The sequence below is a fragment of the Hemiscyllium ocellatum genome, chromosome 10 (assembly GCF_020745735.1).
Source record: "Hemiscyllium ocellatum isolate sHemOce1 chromosome 10, sHemOce1.pat.X.cur, whole genome shotgun sequence".
Classification (NCBI taxonomy): Eukaryota; Metazoa; Chordata; class Chondrichthyes; order Orectolobiformes; family Hemiscylliidae; genus Hemiscyllium; species Hemiscyllium ocellatum.
The window spans coordinates 49,321,705-49,340,200 of record NC_083410.1 but is presented as its reverse complement, the minus strand read 5'-3'; the positions used below and the strand labels follow the sequence as shown (position 1 = coordinate 49,340,200).

The window sequence follows — 18,496 nt, the reverse complement described above, 5'->3', positions numbered from 1 at the left end:
CAACTATTATCAAAATATCATGACAGCTTCAAACACATGGGAGTTATGAATTGATTGTGTCCTGCCTAATTGCTTAGACTGACTGATTTGCCTGTTTCTGGGTTCCATTTAGATTTCTAAAGCTGTTTGCAAATCTTTTGATCACCAATAATAAATTTGGCGATTTAGAAACATATCCAGAAGCTTTAAAACTCTGCTTTTAATTGGCAAATTTTAAAATCATTTTGAACAAGAGTAGGCATCATATTTATTTATTAGCCAAATATATTCTCTTAGATGAATTATGGTCTTCAATTTAAGCTCCAAACCTTTGAATGTCTGATTATTTCAAAGCACAAACTGAATCTTATTAAAAATCAAGAGGCTCGAAAATCCATTTTCTTTTGATGAAATGAATTACCAGATATCAAAAATTGATTTTTTATCTCAATATGCAATGCTAAAAGTGCAATTTATTAACTTTCATGTACAATGAGGTATTTGTAAATAGCCTACATGTTCAGACTTTTGTCTGACTGGAACTCCTTCCCTAACTTCTCTCCTTTCCACTAAGGCACTCCTGAAAACTTAGCTTTTTGATCAACGTTTAGTCACTTTATCTAATGCCTCTATGCAGTTTTGATATTGAATGTTTGCTTCATTACACTTCTATGAATTACCTTAGTTTTTTTTAAACTGTAATTGTTCTATTGCTGTCAAATAAGCTGGGACAGCTAAGAAACCTAAATGTTTATCTTCTCCAAAACTGGTTTACAGTAGTTTGTAGGCTTGTATTTAGAATCACACAAAATGAAACTATTCAACATACTTTGATCATCCAGCTCTTTGGAAAGAACTCTCCAATTAGTCTCACTTCATTGTTCCTTCCCCAAAGACCTGCTTACAGGGGTTCTCGAATTACAAACATCTGACTTGTAAATGCTCATAATTATGAATGTGGTTTCATATGTGATTATAGTTTTAATGTCCTGACACTTGAACATTTCCCATTCCTACAAACAGTGCAGAACAGAATCTGTTTGCAATTCCAGCACTGCCTGTATTTATCCTTTTCCAATATTTATCCAAATTCCTTTTTGAAAATTCCAATAGAATTTGCTTCTCCGACCCTTTCAGGTAGTGCATTCTGGATTATAACAAGCTACTACACAAAGAAACAATATTTTAAGTTCCTTGTTGAATTTTTGGCAAATAAATTTCTTTCTTTCGATGCTGACATTACTGACCGTCTAGATGGTAAAAATTGATTTCACTATCATGCAACCTTCATAATTTTGAAAACATCTATAAAATATTCCTACTAGCATCTGTCATCTCTCCACACAACTGCAATAGCAACTTCACACTCCCTCAACAGCACCACGCTGATAAATTTCTTCTGCACTCCCCAAGGCTTTGACATTCTTTTGAGAGTGTGGATCGGGCACAATGCTTTATGATTCACTGGTTAGGCCTCAGCTAAAGTTTATCATTACTTCCTTGTTCCCTAAACTACTGATGAAACTAAAGTATTCTTTTTTTTTAAACATTATATCCAATATGACCTGCTGTATGATTTTGGAGTTCACTAACTTTAATTTGTAAGAACTAAGTCAATTGTAATTATAGACTAATTTGAGAGTCAATCCAAAAGCTTATTAGATTTAGTTATAATACCCATTCTGGATACAGATATGTTCTTACAAGCTTTATAGAATTTATCATGTTTATCATAATAAGTACAAAAGAAATAATACTTAATAAAAGTAGTGATTTTACAGTCCAACCAATTCAGGATACCAGTTCATGACAGCCATTAACTGGGCACAGATTTATCTTTCTATTCTCTCTTCAATTGTCTTTTTCTTGCACAGAGCTACCAAAACCAAGGTCTTATTGATCCTTGTTAACCTTCAACCACATTCCTCTCTTATAGATTGTGGACAAGCTCTACAAGAGAAAAGAGGTGGGGTACCACAGAATTTACAGTATATGACTTGCTCTGCCGTTTACATGGCTAGTCCAGTTAAGTTGAGACAATGGCAATCCCCAGGATGTTGTGATTCAACAACTGTAAAGCAGTTAAATGTCAAAGGAAGATGGATTTGCCCTTCTTGGCAATAATCATTAGTACTTGTGCGAATCACATGCTATTTGGATAGTGGTCATTGACCTGTAAATTCCATTTATGAGCAAAACTGACACACCAGTTAGAATTTCTACACTTTCTATGCTTTTTCATACTAAGAAACTATTTATGGATGCTTTGCTTATACTGATAAAATGTAAGCATAGTTTAATTTAAGTTGTTGAGTTTCTTGGAATGGGGATAAACCCAATTGTCTGATATTCCTGAAGGGACAATCATTTTGTTAATAAGTCATAAACTGTAAAAACCAAAATAAATTATCTTCTGATTTACCTTGTTGAATGCCCAAGTTGTCGGTAAGAAGAATTTATTAATATTAAAAGTTTGTTCAGTGTTTTATAACTCAGATTCCTGTTTTGTTCTCTTGGTACCTATAAATTGTCAAGTTCGATTCCTGAAGACAAAGTCTTTTGAACACTTCATATGTAACTATTAATTGTGGTGTTAGCATGTTACAGATCATGCAGAGTTGCTGTGATAGTATGCACTTTATATGCATATTATGGGCTGGAGCTATGGACAGTGACAGTAGAGGCTTCAACTATCCTTGCATCAAAAAGCTAACCAGGAATCTTTTCCAATCTTGCCACTTACCATTAGCACATGTAGAGGGATTTGCAGCTTGATGCATCAGTCTGTTTAGCTACATTATGAATGCACATTCCTTGGCAACAGATCCTATAGTGGGACTCACACCTGGAGATTTTGACTGAGGTAAGGATGTGCCACTGTGCTACAAAAACCTTTTAGCTGTGAGAGGGGAAAAAAATTATTTGATTATTTTCCCCTTTCTATTCATAGCAGATTCTGGGCCTGCAAATGAGATTATAATCTGCTGATTAGATTTCCTACAGCATGGAAACAGGCCCTTCTGCCCAACAAGCCCACACTGACCCTCCGCAGAGTAGCCCACTCAGACCCATTCCCCTACTCTATTATTACCCCTGACTAATGCACCTAACATTATGGGCAATTTGGCATGGCCAATTCACCTGGCCTGCACATCTTTGGATTGTAGGAGGAAACCAGAGCACCCGGAGGAAACCCACAGACACGGGGAGAATGTGCAAACTCCCCACACAGTCAGTCACCTGAGGCAGGAATTGAATTTGGGTCCCTGGCACTGTGAGGCAGCAGCGTTAACCACTGAACCACCGTGCCACCCTATATATGGTAAAATTATTGAAAATATTCATTGGCATCAGCCAAGAGTGTTTAAATTCTTACAGTGCAACAAGCTACAAAGACATTATACTTGGTGACAATCATCAACAATGTGCCAGTCGGATATGGAAGTAATTTTCTGAGATATCCCATATGCTTTGTAATGAATAGCCTTGGACTATAGAGCTGACACATAGTGCATGTGCACATTATCTGACTGGAAAACCATGCATATTACTGCATTGGTGCTTGGGCTTTACAATATCAGAAATTATGTGCTATGACCTTTCCCTGTACCATGTATACTTTGATACATTGTTTGCAGCAGCTTTTCACTCCTACCATTTTTCCTTCAGTAATGGAAGGTGTCATTAATTTCCTATCCAGCAAAAACATAGATCCTGAATTTATCACTTTACTAACTGGAACAGAAAAATCATGAGATCAAATGTCAAGGATTAATAAATCATACTGAGACAGTTAAAAGGAAAAAGATGCATCATTGTACTGACATCTTTCAGCTTAACTCAATCACTCTTGAAAGATACTGGTGTCATATAAACATGATGCAAGAAACGGCTTCTTTATTAACTTCCAAACTTACATTTAAATTATACAAAAATATTTTAAAACATTGCAACTCAAAAAATCATTATCTCAAGAAACAAGTTTAATTAACTATTATGGTTAATAATGAATGTCAGACATCAACTTTATTTCGAATTTAATCCAGTGATCTGAAAGGGAAGATTTAAATTGGACACATTCAACATAAAGACCAACCAGTGTCACAACAAGTTAACCAATGATGCAATAAATCTGATGCTATCTCTGTTTGGATTATATTGAGACAACCCAGCCGCAATCTACAGGACACCTTTTCACAATAACAGACAGTCCTAAAGATGTATTTTTTAGCTAGGCATTGTGGAAGAAATATTTCTAGCTTCATAAAAACAGTTTTGTCTTCATCATCCCACATTGATGCATTCAGCTCCAAATTTCTGCATTTTACCAGGATTCCTTTTACCAAAAATTGCATTTTAAAAATTGATTCATGGGACGTGGTCATTGCTGGCAATGCCAGTGTTCACGGACTATCCTTAATTGCCCTTGAAAAGGTGGCCACCTTTTTGAAATGCTGCAGTTAGGTGCTGAAGATACTCCTACAACCTGCTGCTAAGTGCAAAGTTATAGGATTTTGACCCAATAATGATTTGGGAACAGCAATATATTTCTGAATCATGAGATGTTTGACTTAGAGGGGATCTGGTATCTTGTTTCATTTCAATGAATGAATAATTGTTGAATGTTTACCAGACTTAAATTATTATGGTGTTCTGTGCATTCAATACACATATCATGAAAAGGAAGGATCAAATGTATAGATAGAAAACTTGGGGGCTTATCATCGTTAGTATTGGGACATTTCAAGTGCTCATCTAAGTACTTCTTAAAGATTGTGAGGTTTCATGCCTCGATGGAAGAAGGTGTGTACTGGCAGTTCCAGCAGCACAAGTGTAGCCACTGAAGATCCTGGTTTGAGTTCTCCCCGCATTCTTGGAAAAATGGACCGAGATATTTCTTGCTCCATTGTAAAATGGACTGATCAAGTCCCAATGAATAGGTATGTATGGCTTTAGGATGATGGAGCAAAGATGGTAACTAGTCTTAACACTGGCCTTATTCTACCTCCTATCCATTTAGGAAGTCACCTTGCATTCCAAAGTTTTTTTTCAAACTGGCAGGTGTTATAGGTATAATTCTTAAAGTTGACCCTTATGCTGCGTGAGGTCGCCTGTGCTATCACTCACCTTGGGGTAGGCTTGCTGTTGCCACCATCCTCTGTTAGGATAGGGATCCATTGAGTTCATTGGGTCTGGTGTGATAAATGCAAAACCATTTACTAGTATAATGAGAAAAGGCGCTTGTGTTAAATGTGGTGTAGTTTTTTTACAGGATAACAAATAATTGCACGGTACACTGCTATTGTCACAGACATTGTCACAGCGCTGTTACAATGATTGCTGGAAACAGTTGTCACACCAAGTCAGAATGAATTATCATAGTAGATGGTGTTTAAGGCACTCCTCAGTATTAATTCTTTCAGACTCTTACACCCTTATACAAGAGTAGGTGTCAGAGATAACCAAAAGTTACTAAGCCTGCCTACAAGGATTGTTTAAAGTGTGAAATCCTCACCCCATCCAAGAAGGTCTGATGTGGTCTTCGATGGAGGTTCTGAGAGTGTATGCTGGGGTCACAGACCTGTGGATTTTCAAGGTCCTTATTTATAAAAAACTACAGAAGAACAACAATCTATTTTAAGAAGTTAAGGTTCAATGTCACAATCACATTCTTGGCAAAACAAAATTTCAAATGAGAAGAAAATGTTGAATACTGAAAAATACTGGTTGCTTTCTCATTTACTTCACGACTTATTGCCTTAAGCACTTTGTGGTCAGCAGCAAACAAAGGTAGGAAGTAATCGCATTTACATTTGCCCCTTGACTTACTGTGGGGTCTTGAACTGCAAGTAGCAACAATTAGAATTCTCTTCAACTAGCAACCCATACAGGGCAATTGTGGAATCTTGTTCAGAAAACTGCAAATTTCCTGAGCCAAGACTGAGACAAACAGTGAAGGATTTGAAGTCACTTCCATGACTGGAAATGCAGGGAGATGGGAGTTGTAAGTTCATATCAGCAGCTGGAGGTGCCAGTTCCTTGCTCTATTCTACTCCTAGTTTCCAGAAGGTAGGTTGGGAGTTAGGAAAAGAATAAATAGCAGCGTAACTGTTTGACTCCTGTGATTTTCCAGTTGGTCCCATGTTTTCAGAGATGGTTGCAGTGGTTTCTGCCTTGCCTAGTAGCAATCACTTGGGAGTACTTGGTGGAGTGGGGACACCATTCCAAGCAGACTTAGACACCTTCCCTCCCTGCCTCCATGCAGCAGCAGGCTGACCATTCAATGCAAGTTAATCTTTTCACCTGCAGTTCCAGAGCCATGCACTATTCCTAGGTAAGAGGTTCGAAGACCGGTTCCCAGGTCTTTGCCAATGACATTCGAGGTTGGCCCTTCAAATAATGTCATGATATACTTCCTTACATCTTCTCTACAGTGTTTATAGACTCTATAGATTATTATTACAGCCATTTACCTTGGTAATTTTGACCATCTGCCTATACTTATGACTGAAGTGCATCTCTAACTTACATGACAAGTTTCGATTTGGCAGCACATCTTTCATAAAGACATACCTCACACAGAGAAACAATCCACATAATAAATTATTTTATCAAAATTCAAGTTAATAACTAAAACTTTTCTGTATCTGTACAGCAATGAACACTAACTGCCATACTTTCAAGTTCAATATTGACCAATGCATTACAGATAATTACAAGCCCTCTGTACTACTCACAGCACTCTCTGGTATCCAAGCTAAAATATATTCCATTAAAGCACATTTAAAATTCAGGGTGCCATTTCCAAAATGCAGAATATGCTTGAAAATAAGAAATAAGTGAATAATTTTATAATATGGTATTCATTAAGTATCCATAACAAAACCTGCATGAAGTACTATATGTGGCCATGAAGAATACAAATACAAATCTCACATAATATAAACTATATAAGATTGAACCTATTACAGGTGGAATCTCCCTTTTGGTCTTGGATGTAACATTAACAGAGTTCAACTGTTCTAGTGCCACTTACAGTAGAAACGCCATATTACACCTTTCACCAAAGAGCATACCACCCTTTTTAGCAATCACTTAAAGCAGCCATACCGATTCCTCAAGTAGACCTAGCCATGATATTTTTGTTATCAACTTATTTGATAACAATGAGCAAATGGCTCACTGAAGTGATGGTTAAATACTCTATTTAGTTAAAGGTGGCAGTGATTTGGATTCAACCCAATTTACAGCACAACACAAAACGTAATTGAAGATAATTTAAAAATCTATTTTCTACAAACAGCAGTACCACAAGTACAGGGAGCACAGCGGCACTGAAAACATTAAGTTAGTAATTGAACACATTTTGAAAAACAAAAACACCGTTACCAGGGCCATTATGCTTCCAGGTGCTTCACACTGCCCTCAGGCTGCGTGTCATAAACAACCACAATACTGAAATCAACCACTGATCAAGCAACAATAAATAGGACAACAGTTGTATAAATACCACATACTGAACTGAATTGTAAACCTCTTCTGTGAATCACCAAGAACATGTGGAATGTACGCCTTACATGACAATATCAGCCACAGTGAGCCACTGACAGAATTAGAAAGTAACTCTGCTGTCAGAGATAGTATTATCTTGTTAAACAGCTTTCTTTTAAGTCTTTCTAATATCTCAGTAAACAAACTGAGAATAAAGGTAATCAAACTGCTCGAGACTGAAGTTTCTAATGATTCTAATCCAGCTGTAACGTTTCTTGTTACTACTGACAGCCATGGCCATATAATGTGTCTTTTCAAAGGTTTATAACTATCACAAGTGAAATAAGAATGGCGTAGTCTTCGATAACCTCGAACACATAGTTCCATACCCTGTTGACAAGGAGTGAATTTGAAGATCAGAACTGCAGCCCCTCAAAGATCTTGGTTTAAGTAATTTGGTTCAATTCCTGGGCCTTGCGCTTTTGGTGCCTCTTTCTAATTTTGATCATCCACTTCACACTCAACTTTGCAAATTCTGCTGCCTTGAACAAAGCCAAGAAGACACCACAGAGGATAGCGATTGTGTTCCATGGATTGGCTGTGATTATCTGCAAACATTCAGAATCAAACAATTACCAAATATGCTGGGGTTTCTAATTAGCAAGTACCCCAGTTTGTACTTGATGTGTGCAATAATTAACTTTCTATAGAGTACTGGAAAATATATTGATGGGATTTCACAAATGTGGAAGATTTGCATTTCAAATATCACAGTCTCATGTCACAAGGATTTAGACCAACTTGGTTTCCTACAAACCATTACAGCTAACCATATTTTGTTTGTTCCACAATAATGAAGAGGAAATAACTTGAAATTAATATTAAAAAATACAAAGCTAACTAAAAAGGAGGAAATATGGCCAATGCCACTTGAGATGGTCAATAAACAGTCCAAGGCATTCCTTACTTTCTAGAAAGCTGTAGGGTCTCAATATTGTTCTTAGTGGACATTAATCCAATTAAAATACAAAGGAATGCACAGAACAATGAAAACACTTACATCACGGACTTCCTGAATGAAAGGATCCTTCCACTCAAATACAGCAAAGAACAATTGGTCAGTTTGTTCAGAAACAGGCCGGTGGTCATTATATCGCACTAGAGTAGACTGTGTGAATAGTTAGAAAATAGTTTAGAAGCAAATATCAAAGGAATGTCCATTCCCACAGATGTTTCAAAACATATTTAAAGTAGAACAGCATTAATCCAACTGGTTTTACTGGAATTCAACCTCAATGTCAGATGCCTAATCGAAGTAACGAGCGTACAAAGTTACAACTGAATCTTAAGTTATAAACATTGCAATTAGATTAGATTCCCTACAGTGTGGAAACAGGCCCGTCTGCCCAACCAGTCCACACTGACCCTCCGAAGAGTAACCCTCCGAAGAGTAACCCTCCAGACCCATTTCCCTCTGACTAATACACCTATTGCTATGGGCAATTTAGTATGGCCAATTCACCTGACCTGTGGGAGGAAACCCACGCAGACACAGGGAGAATGTGCAAACTCCACACAGACAGTAGCCCAAGCCTAGAATCAAACTTGGGACCCTAGTGCTATGAGGCAGCAGTGCTAACCACTGAGCCACCATGCCGCCCACATTATTTACGAACTCCACAGGTGTCAGCTTTGCTCAGTTGTTAATGCTCTCACTTCCTTCTGGTTTCAGACCTCATTCTAAAATGAGCACCTAGATTAGATCCATGGTTAAACATAGAATAGTAGAACAGTGCACGTGTCAGTCGAGATGCCTCATAAATATTGCTATTGTATCTGCTTCTACCACCTCCCCTGGCAGAGTGCTCCAGGCAACTACTACTCTCTGTGTAAAAAAAATTTTCTTCACACATTTCCTTTAAACTTTTCTCCTCTCACCTTAAGCCTATGCTCGCCACGATTTGACCTTTCCATCTCGGGAAAAAAGACTCTGACTATCCACCTTCTCTATGCCTCTCATTCCTTTATCAGGTCACCCCGCAGCCTTCAGCTCTCTAGCAAAATCAATCCAAGTTTGTCCTATCTTTCCTTATAGCTAATTCACTCCAATCCAGGCAACATCCTGGTAAACCTCTATTGCATCATCTCCAAAGTCTCCACATCGTTCCAATAAGGTGGGGACGGATTCTCTCAACTTTCTCTCCTCCAAAGTAAACAACCCAAGCTTATCAAGCTCCCTTCATAGCTGAAGTGCTCCATCTTAGATACCATTCTGGTGAATCTAATCTATACTCCCTCCAGCGCAATCACATTCTTCCGACTGTGTGATGAACAGAACTACACACAGTATTCCAGCTGTGAACTGACCAAAGTTCAGTACAGCTCCAACATGACCTCCCTGCTCATATAATCTGTGTCATAACTGATAAAGGTTCTTAAACAGTTTTGACTGAAAGGCCACTTTACAAACGTATAAGTAATCATGGACCATGATCTTGCCCAATGCTCCACAACTGCATAATCAACTCTCAGTAGTCATTCGGTTGTTGCAGGATATTTTAAAACACGAGTGTGATAAAATGTGAAACACGTTTGATTTAGTTTCAATCATTTTAACTCAATTTATAAATGAGTTATTAAGGTAGACAGCACTTTCAAAACTCATGATCACTTCCATCTAGAAAGACATGGGCAGGAGATTTATGAGAAGATCACCACCTGCAAGTTCCTCTCCAAACCACTCATCACCCTCACTTGGGAATATTGCACTGTTCCTTCATTGTCACTGGGTCAAAATTTGGGAATTCCCACCTTAAGGGCATTGCAAAGCAACCAACAGCATGTGGGCTGCAGCAGTTCAAGAAGACAGCTCAACAGCACCTTCTCAACAGCGATCGGGGATGGGCAATAAATGCTGTTCCACTCAGTGATGCAGAGGTCTCACGAGTAAATAAAACAAAATGACAACTCGCTTAATTGATTCATAAATAGGAAAACATCAAAAGATGGCATTACAACTGCCAACTCTGAACTGAAAGGAGGTTAACTGCAATGGCATTTACTGACATGACCAAGAAATCACTCTCATTTGTTTGATATAGCAAAACTTTGAGCATAATTCAATGATACCATGGCATTCTTACAATACTGATTGAGACTTTCCTACTCGACATGTCTAATTAAGTCATGGTCCCAATGCCCTCATTACCTCTTGTCTGAATTCCACCGACTCACTTCCATCTTCCTCCGTCGTTTTCACCAGAGACATTTTGACCCAAGTTCGAAACCCTCCAGAAAATGTCCACATGGAATAGGAACGTTCACAGTCCTGCATGAATTGTGCTTTATCAGAACTGAAAGACAAATGCCAACATAATACTCTCTGTTCAGCTTATGAGACAGTTCTATCTCCTTACACTTAAACAATATAGAACAGCAGAATTCATCCAGTGTTCATCTTTGCGTATTAGTCTGGCAATGTGATCAGAATTTATTTTTGATGCAAAGTCACAACCTGAAACATTGACTTATTTTCCTCACAGCTGCTGTCAGGCCTGTTGAGTTCTTCCAGTAATTTCCTTTTGAGTGTCAGATTTTCAGCATTTCTGTTATTTTGATTTATGTTGTGGAAGAATTTAACTTTGTCACTTTTAATATGCAACATGACTTGGCAAAAAAAAACATACTATGCTGCTGCTAAGATGTGGTAGAATAATTAGGTCACCAAGAAGCTGACATTGCAGTACCCATAACATAAAACCAGAAGTCAGCTAATATTTTAAACAATGCAACCCAAGACTCAAAGATTTTCTCTTGTCAGCATTACCGGCAGTACTGAAAACCTTTCAACTGTTTCTCTGAGGAAGCTGCCATGGTGGCTCAGTGGTCAACACTGCTGCCTCACAGCACCAGGGTCCCAGGTTCAAGTCCAGCATCAGGCGACTGTCTGTGTGGAGTTTGCACATTTTCCCCATGGCTGCGTGGGTTTCCTCCTGGTGCTCCGGTTTCCTCCCACAGTCACAAAGATGTGCAGGGCAGGTGAATTGGCCATGCAAAATTGCCCATAGTGTTAGGTGCATTAGTCAGAGGGAAATGGGTCTGGGTAGGGAAATGGGTCTGGGTAGGTTACTCTTCGGAGGGTCGGTGTGGACTTGTTGGGCCGAAGGGCCTGTTTCCACACTGTACGGAATCAATGTAATCTAATTAAGTACAAAGGAGATAAAGGAACAGAAGGTGATGCAGACAGGATTGGACGGAGTGGCTGGGTGGAGGAGAAACACAAGCATAGACCAGTTTAGCTAAACGGCTTGTTGCTGTGCTGTGTATGCTGTTTAACTCTCTGAAACCTGCTGATATCCCTACTCAATATTGTTGAAAAGAAAGAAATCAATTTATAACTAAAATATAAGCTCCATGATAGATTAATCACAACCTTTTAATAAAACGTGACAAGGAGGTATTTAAGGTTGTCATTTGCTGATTCTAAACTGTTGCATTGTATGGTATTCTGGTAACTGGTAACATTTTACAATTAAAGTTGATGAAATGCATTAAAATGTACCTGATTGAGTTTCCATTTCAGGAAGATGGTATGTTTTGATGCACAGGTGATTCAGCCATTTCATTCAGTCATAGAGATGTACATCAAAGAAACAAACCTTTCAGTCCAATTTGTCCAAGGCAACAATATATTCTAAATGAATCTAGTCCCATCTGCCAGCATTTGGCCCATATTCCTCCAAACCTTTCCTATTCAACTACCCATCTAGATGCCTTTTTAAATGTTGCAATTGTACCAGCCTCCATCACTTATTTTGGCAGCACATTCCATACACACACCACCCTCTGCATGAAAAAGTTGCCCTTTAGGTCCATTTTAAATCTTTCCCCTCTCATCATAAACCTATGCCCTCTCGTATTGGACTCCCACACCCTGGGGAAAAGACAATGGCTATTCATCCTATCCATGCCCTTCATAACTTTGAAAACTTCTGTAAGGTCACCCCTCAGACTCCAATGCTCTAGGGAAAATAACTCCAGTCTATTCATCCTCTCCTGATAACACAAACCTTCCAAAACCTTGTAAATCTTCTCTGAATCTTTCAAGTTTCACAACATCAGAACAGAATTGAACACAATATTCCAAAATATTCCAAAAAAGTGGCCTAACTAACATCCTGTACAGCTGCAACATGACCTCCCAACTCGTATACTCAATGCACTGATCAATGAAGGCAAGCATACTAAATGCCTTCTTCACTACTTGTCTACCTGCGACTCCGCTTTCAAGAAACTATGAACCTGCACTCCAAGGTCTCTCTGTTCAGCAATATACCCCAGGACCTTACCATTAAGTGTTTAAGTCCTGCCCTGGATTGTCTTTCGAAAATGCAGCATCTCACAGTTATCTAAATTAAACTTCATCTGCCACTCCTCGTCCTATTTGCCCACCTGACCAAGGTCCCATTGTACTCTGAGGTAACCTTCACTCTCCACTACACTACAAATTTTGGTGTCACCTGCAAATTTACTAACAATATGTCGGATGTTCACATTCAAATCATTTATATAAATGTCAAAAAGCAGTGGACCCAGCATTGATCCTTGTGGCACTCCACTGGTCACAGTCTTTCAGTCTGAAAAGAAACCCTCCACCACCATTCTCTGTCTTGCACCTTGTATCCAAGTAGCTAGTTTTCCTTGTGTTCCATGTGATCTAACCTTGCTAACCAGTCTACCATGAGGAATCTTGTCGAATTCATTACTGAAGTCCACATAGACTACGTCCACTGCTCTGCATTCATCAACCCTCTTTGTTACTTCTTCAAAAACTCAATCAAGTTTATGTGGCACAACTTCCCACACACAAAGCCATGTTGACTATCCCTAATCAGTCCTTGCCTTCCAAATACATGTACATCCTGTCCCTCAGAATCCCCTCCAATAATTTACTCATCACTGACATCAGATTCACCAGTCTATAATTCCCTGGCTTTTCCTTACAACCTTTCTTATATAGTGGCACCGTGCAGGCCAATGTCCAGTCTTCCGGCACCTCACCTATGGCTATTGATGATACAGATATCTCAGCAAGAGTCCCAGCAATCACTTCCCTAGCTTCCCATAAAGTTCTAGGGTTCACCTGATCAGGTCCGAGGGATTTATCCACCTTTATGCATTTTAAGATATCCAGTAACTCCTCCTCTTAATATGTACACTATTCAAGATATTATTGTTTATTTCCACAAGTCCTTTAACTTCCACATCATTCTCCACAGTAAACACTCTTGCAAATGATGCAACACTGTTTATTATTTCACCCACCAACTGCAGTTCCCCACATGCATGGCCTTGCTGATCTTTAAAGGCCCCATTGTCTCCCTAGTTACTCTTTTGTCCATTTGAAAAGTGACCCTTAACATCAACAGATTCCAACACAGTATCAACTCTGTTCACATCCCGTTAGAAAGACTCAGTCGGTCTTTATACTAACTTCTCACCTCTCCTGAAACTCTTTGAATGATGAAAATAAGAGATAGTCGATTGCACTAAAATGTTCTTTGGTTTCATTTAAGTGGAACTGCAGGAACACGAGCTCCTTCTTTCTCACATCTTGAGGTCCACTGATAATCAGGGCTGACTTCTATAATCAAAAAGGCAATATGTTGATAGTGAGAAGAAATGTTTATCCAAAATAAACAACTTGACAGAGTGACACGGCATATCCTGGATATCACTGGGAACAGAGAAATAAACTCACAATAATTAATAAGTGAGGAAGGGCCAGGAATCAGAATTCATTCCAATTTTAATAAATCATTAAATTAATACAGCATAGCGGAGGACATTCAGTATCAAATCTAAGCCAGTTCCCTCCAAGATTTGATTATCTTCAGATTTTAAACCATTCAGTGCAATACAAAGACTTTTGAACACAGCAGATAACATCTGGCTTGCTAGTATATTTCAAATCTTCCCATTTATTGGCAATATATCTCAGTGATCCAAGAAATGTATTATTTGGAAACAGAACAATCTTACAGCATTGGAATTAATGGAAGGTGGAAAGCCATGAATTACAAACTCACAATACTGAAACACAACTCCTGTTCAGATCTTGTCAACATCTGCACTTGATCTGCCAAGAGAAATGATGTTCAATAGCTAAAAGATCGTACTACACACGATAACATTCAGTCCATCAGTTCTTTGAAGAAGCTATTTATTTATTCCCATTCTCCCATTCTGTCGTCACTGCCCTGTATTTACTTTGCTTATACCCATGATTTCCCATGTACAAAGCCATGTTGACTATCCCTAATCAGTCCTTGCCTTTCCAAATACATGTACATCCTGTCTCTCAGGATTCCCTCCAACAACTTGCCCACCACTGACATCAGGCTCACCGGTCTATCATTCCCTGGCTTGTCCTTACCACCTTTCTTAAATAATGGCACCATGTTTGCCAACCTCCAGTCTTCTGGCACCTCACCTGTGACTATCAATGATACAAATATCTCTGCAAGGGGTCCAGCAATCATTTCCCTAGCTTCCCACAGAGTTCTAGGGTACACCTGATCAGGTCCTGGGCTTTTATCACCTTTATGCGTTTCAAGATATCCAGCACTTCCTCCTCTGTAATATGGACATTTTTCTAGTTATCACCATCTATTTCCCACACTCTGTATCTTCCACATCCTTGTTGACAGTAAACACTGATGCAAAGTACTCATTTTGTATCTCCCCTATTTCCTGCAGCTCCACACAAAGGCCGCCTTGTTGATCTTTGCGGGGCTCTATTCTCTCCCTCGTTACCCTTTTGTCCTTAATGTACTTGTAAAAACCCTTTGGATTCTCCTTAACTCTATTTGCCAAAGCTATCTCGTGTCCCCTTTTTGCCCTCCTGATTTCCCTCATAAGTATACTCCTACTGCCTTTATACTCTTCTAAGGATTCACTTGATCTCTCCTGTCTGTACCTGACATACGCTTCCTTATTTTTCTTAACCAAACCCTCAATTTCTTTAGTCATCCAGCATTTGCTACACCTATCAGCCTTTCCTTTCACCCTGACAGGAATATACTGTCTCCGGACACTCATTATCTCATTTCCGAAGGATTCCCATTTTTCAGCCGTTCCTTTACCTGCAAATATCTGCTCCCAATCAGCTTTTGAAAGTTCTTGTCTTGCCCCAATATCATCAAAATTAGCTTTTCTCCAATTTAGAATTTCAATTGTTAGATTTGGTCATCATTTTCCATCACTATTTTAAAACGAATAGAATTATGGTCACTGGCCCCAAAGTGCTACCCCACTGACACCTCGGTCACCTGCCCTGTCTTATTTCCCAAGAGTCGGTCAAGTTTTGCATTTTCTCTAGTAGGTACATCCACATGTTGAATCAAAAAATTGTCTTGTACACACTTAACAAATTCTTCTCATCTAAACCCTTAACACTATGGCAATCCCAGTCTATGTTTGAAAAGTTAAAATCCCCGACCATAACCACCCTATCATTCTTATAGATAACTGAAATCTCCTTACAAATTTGTTTCTCAATTTCCCGCTGACTATTACGGGGTCTATAATACAATCCTAATAAGATGATCATCCCTTTACTTATTTCTCTGTTCCACCCAAATAACTTCCCTGGATGTATTTCCAGGAATATCCTCCCTCAGTACAGTTTTAATGCTATCCCTTATTGAAAACCCCACTCCCCCTCCTCTCTTGACTCCCTTTCTATCCATGCTATAGCATTTCTTTCTTGGCACATTAAGCTGCCATTCCTGTCCATCCCTGAGCCATGTTTCTGTAATTGCTATGATATCCCGGTGCCATGTTCCTAACCATGCCCTGAGTTCATCTGCCTTCCCTGTTAGGCCTCTTGCATTGAAATAAATGCTTTGTCCCTGCCTGCCCTGACTGTTTGACTCACTTTTCTCAACTGTACCAGTCTCAGATCGATCTCTTTCCTCACTATCTGCCTGGTCCCACCCCCACTCCTTACTAGTTTAAATCCTCCCAAGCAGCGCTAGCAAATCTTCCTGCAAGTATATTAGTCCCCTTCCAATTCAGGTGCAATCCATCCTTCTTGTACAGGTCACCTCTACCCCAGATGAGATTCCAATGATGCAAAAATGTGAATCCTTCTCCCATACACCAGCTCTTCAGCCATGCATTAACCTGCTTGATTGTCCTATTCCTGCCCTCATTAGCTCATAGCACCGGGAGTAATCCAGATATTTGTACCCTTGAGGTCCTTCTTTTTAAATTGCTGCTTAACTCTATATTCTCCCTTCAGAATGTCACCTTTTCCCTCCCTTTGTCGCTGGTTCCAATGTGTACAATGACCTCCTGCTGGCCCCTCTCCCCTTTGAGAACATTCTGCACCCTCCCTGAGACATCCTTGATCCTGGTAGCAGGGAGGCAACACACCATTCTGATTTTTCGCTACTGGCCACAGAACTGAGTGTCTGTGCCCCTGACTAGAGAGTCTACTAACACGAATCGATTGCTTGGAACCCAATGTACTCCTCATTACGTAGAGCTGGTCAAGCACCTCTGTTAAACCACCCTATGATATCTCTGCTGGAAAAAGAATAATCCCACAACCTTCATTTCTCATATTATATAACTAATGAATGCGATTTTCAAAAGCTGATTGGAGACAGATGTTCGCAGGTAAAAGGATGGCTGGAAAATGGGAAGCCTTCAGAAATGAGATAACAAGAATCCAGAGAAAGTATATTCCTGTCAGGGTGAAATGGAAGGCTGGTAACTATAGCGAATGCTGGATGACTAAAGAAATTGAGGGTTTGGTTAAGAAAATGAAGGAATCATATGTCAGGTACAGACAGGATAGATCGAGTGAATCCTTAGAAGAGTATAAAGGTAGTAGGAGTATACTTAAGAGGGAAATCAGGAGGGCAAAACGGGGACATGAGATAGCTTTGGCAAATAGAATTAAGGAGAATCCAAAGGGGTTTTACAAATATTTTAAGGACAAAAGGGTAACTAGGGAGAGAATAGGGCCCCTCAAAGATCAGCAAGGCAGCCTTTGTGTGGAGCCACAGAAAATGGGGGAGATACTAAATGAATATTTTGCATCAGTATTTACTGCGGAAAAGGATATGGAAGATATAGACTGTAGGGAAATAGATGGTGACATCTTGCAAAACGTCCAGATTACAGAGAGGAAGTGCTGGATGTCTTGAAACGGTTAAAAGGTGGATAAATCCCCAGGACCTAATCAGGTGTACCCGAGAACTCTGTGGGAAGCTAGAGAAGTGATTTGCTGGGCCTCTTGCTGAGATATTTTACCATCGATAGTCACAGGTGAGGTGCCGGAAGACTGGAGGTTGGCTAACGTGGTGCCACTGTTTAAGAAGGGTGGTAAGGACAAGCCAGGGAACTATAGACCAGTGAGCCTGACCTCGGTAGTGGACAAGTTGTTGGAGGGAATCCTGAGGGACAGGATGTACATGTATTTGGAAAGGCAAGGACTGATTCGGGATAGTCAACATGGCTTTGTGTGTGGGAAATCATGTCAGACAAACTTGATTGAGTTTTTTGATGAAGTAGCAAAGAAGATTGATGAGGGTAGAGCAGTAGATGTGATCTATATGGACTTCAGTAAGGCTTGTGAGAAGATTTGTAGCTCGGGTGTTCGTTGTTGTGGTTCTGTTCGCCGAGCTGGGAATTTGTGTTGCAGACGTTTCGTCCCCTGTCTAGTAGTAGTGTTTATTATATTATATATTACACTACTATTATAGGAGAAAGTGAGGTCTGCAGATGCTGGAGATCAGAGCTGAATATGTGTTGCTGGAAAAGCGCAGCAGGTCAGGCAGCATCCAAGGAACAGGAGATTCGACGTTTCGGGCATAAGCCCTTCTTCAAGAATGAGGAAAGTGTGTCCAGCAGGCTAAGATAAAAGGTAGGGAGGAGGGACTTGGGGGAGGGGTGATGGAGATGCGATAGGTGGAAGGAGGTCAAGGTGAGGGTGATAGGCCGGAGTGGGGTGGGG

At 39.6% G+C, this 18,496-nt stretch overlaps 1 protein-coding gene across 2 annotated transcripts in view; it reads right to left on the bottom strand.

The window, feature by feature from the left end:
• pacc1 (proton activated chloride channel 1) overlaps window positions 1–18,496 on the bottom strand; it is a 62,247-nt gene that overhangs the window by 12,380 nt on the left and 31,371 nt on the right. Inside the window, exons 5-8 of one of the 2 annotated variants that reach the window (XR_009645118.1) lie at window positions 13,971–14,113; window positions 10,679–10,823; window positions 8,531–8,638; window positions 7,497–8,078 (exon numbers count right to left, since the gene is read on the bottom strand). Coding sequence is in view for 1 of the 2 variants with exons in the window: in XM_060831480.1 (XP_060687463.1) it covers window positions 7,917–8,078; window positions 8,531–8,638; window positions 10,679–10,823; window positions 13,971–14,113 (558 nt within the window). In the remaining variant the exon portion in view is untranslated. Of the gene's footprint in view, window positions 1–3,997; window positions 8,079–8,530; window positions 8,639–10,678; window positions 10,824–13,970; window positions 14,114–18,496 lie in introns of those variants that run through there. The other variant, XM_060831480.1, reaches the window with a different exon arrangement.